The sequence below is a fragment of the Mangifera indica genome, chromosome 8, assembly GCF_011075055.1.
Source record: "Mangifera indica cultivar Alphonso chromosome 8, CATAS_Mindica_2.1, whole genome shotgun sequence".
NCBI lineage: Eukaryota > Viridiplantae > Streptophyta > Magnoliopsida > Sapindales > Anacardiaceae > Mangifera > Mangifera indica.
The window spans coordinates 11,564,751-11,575,292 of NC_058144.1; the positions used below are offsets into that span (position 1 = coordinate 11,564,751).

General features: G+C 35.7%; 1 protein-coding gene across 1 annotated transcript; it reads right to left on the reverse strand.

The window, feature by feature from the left end:
- Nucleotides 1–2,980: 2,980 nt before the first annotated feature.
- Nucleotides 2,981–10,008, reverse strand: LOC123222315 (ABC transporter B family member 2-like). Its single transcript, XM_044645006.1, has 12 exons — nt 9,614–10,008; nt 9,479–9,533; nt 9,213–9,388; nt 7,067–7,267; nt 6,706–6,965; nt 6,040–6,580; nt 5,576–5,955; nt 5,081–5,493; nt 4,750–4,991; nt 4,426–4,673; nt 3,925–4,337; nt 2,981–3,845 (listed from the first exon to the last, which is right to left on the reverse strand). The coding sequence occupies exons 1-12, from the start codon at nt 9,872–9,874 to the stop codon at nt 3,292–3,294; spliced, it is 3,744 nt and encodes a 1,247-aa protein (XP_044500941.1). The 5' UTR covers nt 9,875–10,008; the 3' UTR covers nt 2,981–3,291.
- Nucleotides 10,009–10,542: the final 534 nt, after the last annotated feature.

Sequence of the window (10,542 nt, forward strand, 5' to 3'; positions counted from 1 at the left end):
AATAAATATCAATCATGATGATCCTAAGATAATTAAAAAATCCACACTCTCTAATATTCCTCTAGAAGAGGTTATAGTCCCTGAAGAGACTCAAACCCCTGAAGTGGCACAAGTCCCTGAAGTGGCACAAGTCCTTGAAGTGACACAAACCTCTGAAGTGGTACAAAATCCTGAAGAATAGGAAAATAAAAATATTGAAATATCTTTAAATTATGTTCATACACGAGAGATGTGGAATCGTGAAACAATTATAGTTGATGATATATTCTCATTTGCAATAGCTACTAAAATTCTGAATGATGATGATTTTGAACCACGTACTATGGCTAAATGCAAACAAAGACATGATTGGTCTAAATGGGAAGAAGCAATTCAAGCAGAATTAGCTTCTCTAGCAAAACGTCATATGTTTGGGCATGTCGTTCTAACATCTCAAGACGTACAACCCGTTGGATATAAATGCGTATTTATGAGAAAAAAAATGAAAAAAATGAAATTGCTAGATATAAAGCCAGACTTGTAGCCCAAGGTTTTTCCCAAAGACCCGGTATAGACTTTGATGAAACATATGCATCTGTGATGGATATAATCACATTCAGATATTTAATCAGTTTAACAGTCTCTGAAGGACTGGATATGCATCTAATGGACGTAGTTACTACTTATTTGTATGGAAATTTAGACACTGAAATTTATATGAAACTTCCTAAATGATACAAATTACTTGAAGCAAAAAGGGTCAATTCCAGATACTTGTACTCAATTAAATTACAACGATCATTATACAGATTAAAACAATCCGGACGTATATGGTACAACCATCTCAGTGAATATTTAAAAAAAGAGGGCTATGTGAATGACCCTATATGCTCGTGTGTCTTTATTAAAAGGCAGAATCAAGATTTGCTATTGTAGCAGTTTATGTTGATGATATGAATTTAATTGAGACTCTTGAAGAACTCTCAAAAACTACTGAATATCTGAAAAAGGAATTTGAAATGAAGGATTTAGGAAAAACCAAATATTGTCTCGGCCTACAGATCAAGTACAATTCAAATGAAATACTTATCCATCAATCAACTTATATCGACAAATTATTAAAACGTTTTCATATGGATAATGCTCATCCTTTGAACACCCCAATGGTTGTTCGGTCTCTTGATCCGTAAAAAGATTTATTTCGTCCTAAAGAAGAAGATGAAAAGATACTTGGTCCTGAAGTACCATATCTTAATGCCATTGGAGCCTTATTATATTTGGCCCAATGCACGAGACCAGATATATCCTTTGCAGTTAATTTGTTAGCCTGATTTAGCTCTACACCAACCCGTCGCCACTGGAACGGAATCAAACATATATTTCATTACCTATGTGGAACTAGAGATTTAGGATTACTCTTTTCTGTCAAATCCCCTAAAAATCCTAATTTAGTTGGATATGCAGATGCTGGTTATCTTTCTGGCCCCCATAAAGCCCGTTCACAGACGGGATATGTTTTTACTTATAATGACACAACAATATCATGACGCTCAACCAAACAGACCTTGGTTGCTACATCCTCAAATCATTCAGAAATTTTAGCTCTCCATGAAGCCAGTTGAGAATGTATATAGTTACGGTCTGTCATCTATCATATTCAGAATGCATGTAGTCTTTCTTCTACAACAGACACTCCTTCTATATTATATGAAGACAATGCAGCATGAATAGCCCAAATTAGAGGTGGGTACATCAAATGAGACAGAACCAAACATATCTCACCAAAGTTCTTTTACACTTATGAGCTCCAGCAAAGTAAAAAGATTGATGTCAAGCAAATAAGATCCAGTGAGAATCTTGCAGATTTGTTCACTAAGACACTACAGACATCAATATTTGAGAAGTTAGTGTATAACATCGGTATGCGGCGGCTCAACAAGCAACCAAGTTAATCCTATTACAAAGAGGGGGAGCGTTCATCAGGGGGAGCATTCATCAGGCAAAATTTTGAAGTATTGGACAAAAGGTGCACTGTACTATTTTTTTCTTCACTAGGTTTTGTCCCACTGGGTTTTCCTAGTAAGGTTTTTAATGAGGCAGTTTAAGCACGTTAAACGCCAACTTATATAACATTTAATAATTATATTCCTTTGCTTTGGTTTTTATCCCACTAGGTTTTTCCTTAGTAAGGTTAATATAATAATTTGTAAGTTGTGAAAATCCAAGGGAGAGTGTTGCATATCTGGTGGATTTTCCACCACATGCGGTAAATGTTGACAAAAGCATGGGAATGCATTAATTTGCTTGGAAAATTGGCTTGGAATTTTGGCTGTAAATTTAGCCATTTTCTTTGACTAATGGGGCAGCCAAATGTCTATAAATAGCCCCCCCTCTCCTCACTTCAGATTCATTATTCTTCTTCTTCTCTTCGTCCGGATCTGATATAAAATTATTCTCTTAATTGCTTTCTCTCCTTCTCAATTCTTTTTTAATCATTTATCTTTTTATATTTGTGTATTAAATTCATAACAATATCTTTATTCTCATCCTATCTCTATTTATTTTAAGTTATCCATTATTTATACAAGATAAGATGGAAATGAAAATTAGACAATTAGAATATAACTGTTATCCCTACTCATAAAGAGAATTAATTAAAAAGAAAAAAGAAAAAACAAGAAACTACTCTATTCATTCGAATAGTCATGACATCCATTTCACAATGTTTATCCCGTATTTGTGCAACAGGATTTTGAAAATCCACATTTTTAGGTTCAAGGTCAATATACAGAAATTAATAATAGTATATGTACCTAAATTGCAAAAGTAAATTCAGTCTTTTAATTCTCAGGAGAGATTAATTTTGCCATTGACTCAAGCTTTTGGCATCAAAAGGCACATTTGCAAATAGCAAATAAACTACAAAAACTAAGGAAATTTTACATTTCACATGGTTAAGACAACTTACATTTGGCACTGATTAACTTACATATCTCAAATATTTGGTAAGCAAGAACAAAAGTGATGCAATACTTGTTAATTTACAAGTCAAATTCCACCCACCCTACTTGTTTTCTCAGAGTCCAAACAATGGCCGCATGGTCAACAGGCCGTTTCCATATATGACAGAATGAGCATGTATAATTATTATATTCGGATAGGAACAATTAAAGCTTCCAATACTATAAATTCTCAACATTTTATGGACAAAAATAAGAAACGGGAAAAAGAAAAACAACAGGGTGTGAAATCTATTAAAACACCCAAATAATAATAAATCGATCCAGTTTTTATTTGTCTCACCTGCTGTTACTATGGATTTTGTTCTTGTTGCCGTTGCTGAAGGTTGATCAGCTTAAAGTATGCTCCATCTTTGTTCTCTATGAGACTTGAATGAGTCCCTTTCTCTATAATCTTCCCATTTTGAATGACAGATATTTGATCAGCATTTTTTATGGTAGAAAGCCTATGTGCCACAATGACTGTAGTTCGGTTCTGCATCAATCTCTCTAGAGCTTGCTGTACAATGCGTTCTGACTCCACGTCAAGGGCGCTAGTTGCTTCATCTAGTAGCAGAATTTCTGGGTTCTTTAGAACAGCTCGTGCTATGGCTACTCGTTGCTTTTGGCCGCCAGATAGTTGAACCCCTCTTTCGCCTACTTTGGTTGAGTATCCTTCAGGTAGCCCGCTAATGAAAGTATGCGCATTCGCGAGCTTAGCAGCTTCAATCACTTCTGCTTCAGTGGCTCCTTCTTTCCCATAAAGGATGTTTTCGTAGATTGTTGTAGCAAAAAGAGCAGGCTCTTGTTGCACAAGTGCAATGTGTTTCCTAAGAGACTTTAGATTGAGTTTTCTGATATCAATGCCTGTAACATTTTGATCAATGAGAATCAATTCTTGACAGCACAAAAAAAAAAAGTTCTATAAAAAACTTCAAAAACTTACCATCAACCATCACCTTCCCGGTTGTTGGGTAGTAAAATCGAAGAATAAGAGAAATGACAGTGCTTTTGCCGGATCCACTTTGTCCGACTAATGCCATACTCTTGCCTGCGTGCACTTTCAGATCAAAATCCTTGAAGATGACAACATCAGGCCTTGAAGGGTAGCTGAAATGGATGCCTCTTAGCTCAATTGTGCCCACTACATTTGTTAGCTCTTCACCCTTGTCCCCAACTACCTGTGTCTTGCGGTCCAGCACTTCAAAGACTGATGCCACCATTTGGTTTCCTTTTAATAGATCTGGTACCAAGGCCAATGTTTCACCCATGGCTAAAGCCGTTACAATCAAAACCATGAATGATTTCATCACAGATTTAAAGCTGGCAACCTCCTTCCCCATTAAAACAGAACCGTACCTGCAGCTCAAAGTGAAACATTAAGTCTTAAGTTCTGATGTTCTGTTTAAGCTTCAAAGCTGATCGCATTAGAGTGAATATATGTTACCATAAGGCAAGGCCATAGGCTGAGAAGATGAAGAACTGGGAAATGCCATAGAATAAGCCGGCAATCTGACCGCGAGTAAACGAGCGGCGAGAAGGCTCCACGAGTTCTCGGGCATAAAGATCAAGGACCTTCTCTTCAGAGCAAAAAGCAGCAACAGTGCGGATGTTACTCACAGCCTCACCAGCAAGCATGTTAGCTTTTAGATATGCTTTGCTCAAGTTGCCTCCGTACCCTTGCATGAAGATTCTCTGAAAAAGAGGAGACAATTATTAGAGTGGCCCTGAAAATCATAGCTTTTAAAAATTAATATGGAAGGAAAGCAACCTCACTGATGTGGCCGCTGATGATCAATGGATATGTGGCTATGACAACAATTGTGAGCCTCCAGTTTAAGATGAAGGCAATGATAAATGAGGCAACAACTAAACCCACATTCTGTAAGAGAATTGATGAACGATCAACAACTATTGTCCTTAACAAACTTGCTTCACTTTCTAGACGCGATGCAAGGATAGAACTTGAGTTGTTTATATCATCAAACCATCCAATTTCATTCCTCAAAATTGCTGGGAGGAAAACAAACTATCAGAACCTGAATTTATTTTAATGCTAGAGATCAAAGGTAATGAAAGATTTAAATTAAAGATCAATTTACCTGAAAACATCATTTCACGTACTCGAAGAGTAAGTCTCTCTCCCATGATACCAAAACAGAGATGCTCAATGGCATGAACGATGACAGTAACTACTGCAGCACAGGCAAAAAGAATTGTAATCTTCTTGACCTCTCGACATGTTGTGTCCCAGTCCATGTAATAGGATACAAGAGCTTGGGAGACACCAAGAGCGAAAAGAGGCATTTGAGCTCCAGCAATTAGTGCGCCAATGGTGCCAACCACGCCATACATCCAGTCCGGCCGCACCATTGAATACAGTCTTTTACCTGAAACATGCTGTGATGTTGCATTATCCATTCCTTCAATACCAGCTAGCACTGCTTCCTTTTCAGAACGAAAACTCCCCCCAAAGCTTGTTGAAGTCCTAGATAGTTCTCTTGAATATTTGATGCTATTAAAAGTTAAGAATACAGATTAAAACTCTGCACCAATCCAATGACTGAGGTTGGAAACTTGAAATGTGAGTTAAGTACCTGAGTGGCCTACTCATGGTAGGACCTTGCGAGGGATGGCGTTGCAAAGGTCCTGCACTTTGAAGTTGAACAAGTGCAGCATATGCGCTGTTGGGATCTGAAATTAGCTCTTCATGGCTTCCAGTTTCCACAATCTTTCCCCCTTGAACAACAGCTATAACATCTGCATTTCTAATGGTGGAAAGCCTGTGAGCAACAACAACTGTTGTTCTTCCCACCATCACGCGATCGAGTGCCTCCTGCACACTCTTCTCAGACTCTGCATCAAGTGCACTTGTAGCTTCATCTAGTAACAGAATTGATGGATCCTTAACTATTGCGCGAGATATCGCAATTCTTTGCTTTTGTCCCCCAGATAATTGTATTCCTCTCTCTCCAACCTGCAGTGCACATCTCATATTGATCATTAAGGACAACATTCTCAGTCAGATGCCTCATAGAGGCAAAAGGATTTACATTAGTACCTGAGTTTCAAATCTATCAGGGAGATTCTTAATGAAAGTTATAGCCTCTGAAAGTTTGGCAGCTCGATTAATATCTTCAAGTGTGGCATCATCTTTTCCATAGAGAATGTTCTCCTTGATGGATGTTGCAAAGAGAGCAGGCTCCTGATTAACCAACCCAATTTGCTGCCTGAGCCACTTGAGATCAAGGTCCCTAATATTGTGTCGATCTAATAGTATATCTCCAGAAAGAGGCTCATAGAAGCGTTCTATCAAAGATATAACTGTGCTCTTTCCTGAACCACTTCCTCCTACCAGAGCCACAATCTTCCCAGCTGGAATGTCAAGATTAAACTTATTGAAAATAACTACATCAGGCCGAGATGGATAGCTGAATGACACATCCTTGAATTGAATGTGACCGTACAATTTGTCTAGCTTTCGGCCTGTTTTCGAGCTAGCTTTGCCTACTGTGTCCCTCTCTATCATCTTAAAAATCGGATATGCTGCCGCCGTTGCCCGCACAAATGCAACAATGTCCGGTGCTGCCTGGCCTAATGACCTGAAAGTAATCGAAACAAGTTTCCAATTTTTGAACAGTAGAAGAAAAAACTCGTCAAGTTTCCAATTGTGTTAGTTTTTATTGAAGTATAGGCAGCAGAAATGTTTAAAAAAATGCAGACTTACAGGCCAGAGATGACAACATTGAGCATGGTTGTGAAAGATTCTCCGCCATTGGCAATGTGTTTGTGAACAACAACGCTAACGAACCAAACAAGTAACGACCATGAAAGAAAAAGAACACAATGCAAGGAGCCGAGTCCAAGGCCTTTAGCTAATCCTGCTTTTCTTCCATACTTGTAAGTATTTGACAGAGCTTCTTTGTATAATTTCACTGCTCTGTCTTCTCCAGCAAATGCTTGCACAGTTCTCACATTACTAATGACCTGAAATTAAGTTGCACAATCAAATTTACAAAATACAAATAGTGTCCTGATTTTTCCAAGTTGAAGGTATTATGATAAGTAAATTAGCGAGTGAGTTTTACCTCTTCAGCAATTTCTCCAGCCTTAACATAAGCTTTTCGGACGCTGGCGATGAGACCGGTGGCAACATAAGCGTAGATGCCACCGGCAAGCGCAATCAAGGGAACAATTGAAAGAGTGACCAGACTGATTTGCCATACGCTAGTAAATCCTATAATGAACCCTCCCAGAAAACGGCTTATATAATGCATGAAGTTCCCCACCTGCAATCCAAATATCAAATGAGAAGAGTTTGGTTCAAGTTAACTTCACCATTTTTGTATGTGAAATTATGCAAGACAACAAAATATTTTAGCCATTCAGAAATCCCCGAGCTCAGACGAGCTCGAAACTAAAGCCTCATAAAAATTCAATAAATAATACCCAACAATTGTCTTGATTTTATGCATGAAAATCCTATTTTCTACATAGATGGTTGATTGTCAACCTCGGAATATCACCGCTTGAAGTGAACCTGTAGACTTAATCAGGAAGGCTTTTTTATGTGGTTTATTTAAGGCCAAAGACTTATTCTCACCCAAATAAATTTTTTTTTTAAGTTTTCACAGTAAACTTTATAAAATTTAAATATTCACGTACCTATTAATTTTTAAGATTACTATCAAGAATAAAATTATTATTTAATAAAATTATTTAAAAATTTTTAAATTTATTACTTCTCCTTTTAAAAAATCTAATAATTTCACTCTATCTAAAATTTAAAAATAACTTTTTCCCCTTAAGGATATTTCAGTCACCACTACCGATAGCCACATTCTCTCTCCCAGCTTCTCTCTTCACCTCGGTTCATCCTTGGCCATCATCAACAAAAAAATGATTCTTCTTCATTAGAGATAAAAACAATAACTTTTAAAAATAACTTTTTAAAAGTTATTTCAATCACCACTACCGATAGCGACATTCTCTCTCTCAGCTTCTCTCTTCACCCCGGTTCATCCTCGACGATCATCAATAAAAAATTATTCATCTTCGTCAAAGATAAAGACAATGAATCATCGAATGAAGACAATTTCATCTTCATCTTAGTGATGGTTAGAGAGAAGAATGTCAGTAATGGTCAAAGATGGATTGAGAATACAGACATTGTCATTTTTAGCCATTGATAGTGATGACTGGAAAAATCTTAAGAGAAAATGATATTTATTAAACTTTATGTAGAGTAAAATTATTAAATTTTTAAACCTAAGAGAAAATGTAATAAATATTTAGTTTTTTAAATATTTTTTATAAATAAATTTAAAAAATAATAGATAAATAGATATTTAATTTTTTTAAAATTAATAAATAAAAATTTAGAAAAAGATGACTCCTTGCCTAGGAATGAATCCTTGGCTTTATTTAATTAGTTATAGCTAAAATTTCATAATAATATCCACGGATATTGTGGTACAGTTTGAAGAAAGAATAATTGCTATCACGGCCTTCTTGTCTCCCCAACTCCCTGATTTAATATTAAAATATTAAGGAATAAAATAAAACCTCATAAATTCAACTGGTTCAATACGGTCAAATTAATAAAAGAAGAAAACCCCTCATCAATTCCTTCGTTTCAAGTTGCGAGACTCAAGATTTTATGATGCCAGAGCTGGCTTCAACTGACTCGTCGCACTACCCAACCCAACATAAATGCTTGTTATCTGCCAATTTTATTTAGACCTATAAATTTCCATATAATTAACATGCATGCGAGAACACCGTTTTAATTTTAATTTTTCATCTTTTTTTAACAGTGTATAGCAACAATTAAGGTATCAACCATTCTTTTGATCGAATTTACTTAACAGTGTTTAAAAAAAATAAAATTTGACATTTGAAGAGAGTGACCCATAATAAATTTTCCATCTCTCTAAAGTCCTTCCATGGTAAAAATTTTGAATCACGGGAAAGAGTGAAGGAAGGTGAAACTTAAATAACTTATGAGCTCGCAATTATTGTATCAAATAAGTCAAAGATAATTTATCATGATATATCGTTAATCAATCTTAACCATTTGTGTCCTATCCTTTTATATACGAAAGGTCATATTATTCGAACTATGACGTTTCACAAAAGATTTCATATTTTGTTGTTGAACTAATCATTTATACAGATTAAATCCGAAGGTAATTCTATATTTTATTTTATTGTAAAAGTAAAAAAGATTCATACCTTCTCTGAAAGAGCATCTTGAACAATGATAATGTCACTTGTAATTGCAGAAATGACTTCTCCTGTCGAAGCTTCAGTATCATATAAACTTATATCTTGACTTAACATCGACCTCAAATACGCCATCCTTATTTTTGCAGCCTGCCGCTCTCCGGTATACATCCAGCAACCCACCTCTATATTTACATACATAAAAACATTATAATATATCCATTAAAATCAAATAACATAAGGTAAAAAGAGGTGAAATCAAAATATGGCCGTACCTAGCCATGATGAAAACAAAATAGCCACACTGAGATATACAAAATCCAACGAGTACTGCAAAAAAAATGTAAAATAATAATAAGTTAGGCAGTTGAAGATGAACTCATTTACAACCCTTGAAGAATTTTGTATACCTTTGCAACTTTGTGAGAAGCTGTTTTGGGGGCAAGATAAGCGAGACCAATAATATTGATCAACTTCCCGAAATATATAAAGAAAACAGGAACTGAAACCCCGTGAAGAATTGCACCAATTGATCCCAAAACCATTAACACACAGTCATAAAAATCTGCAAATGTAAATAGCTTCAGCAACGAAACTCTGTTCGGCTTCTTCCCTTCTTCTTTCTTTTCCTCAATAATCTTATCATCTTCCTGGTTACTTAGCGTTGTCATTTTGTCCAAAACTTGTTCTCGATCAAGAAAAGAACAACAAGAAGAATGATGTAAAATAGAATGCGAAAGTCAAGACTATGAAGAGAGAAAGAGGAAGAAAAAGGAGAATAATGAGAGGAAGTTAGGAGGTGAGGAGTTAGATGAATCATTTAGTGCAAATTTAAACAAAAAGCTGAACGTGGTAGACTAAGTCACAGGATTTTCTTGTGAGTGACAGTTGTGTTGCGTTTACATGGCATGAATTAATTAATTTCTTACTATTTAGTTTCTTACACAGAAAGATTTTACTAAGTTTAGCTTGAGAGTCACATCACTTTATCTCTTCAGATTTTTTGAGCTTATAACTCTTTCTCTTTCTCCATTAAATTTCATTTGAGGGTTTGTTGGATCTGGCTTTCTTTAGGCTTTTCGAGTTGCTTCCCACTTTATGCTTTCTAGCATTATAAATTTTTCCATAATATAATGCAGGAGATGGAGAATTAAAGTGCTTATTTTCATCTGCAAATCAAGCAAAATTTAGAGATTTATTTATGTTTTCATTGTCTTTTTCCTTTTGTAAGTTTTGTTGCAAACTATGACTAATGGTGTTTTGCTTAGTGTCCATATATAAAAGGATATTCAAATTTTTGCTATTTTATAGGTTCGTCTTTACAAATTCACTATACTTT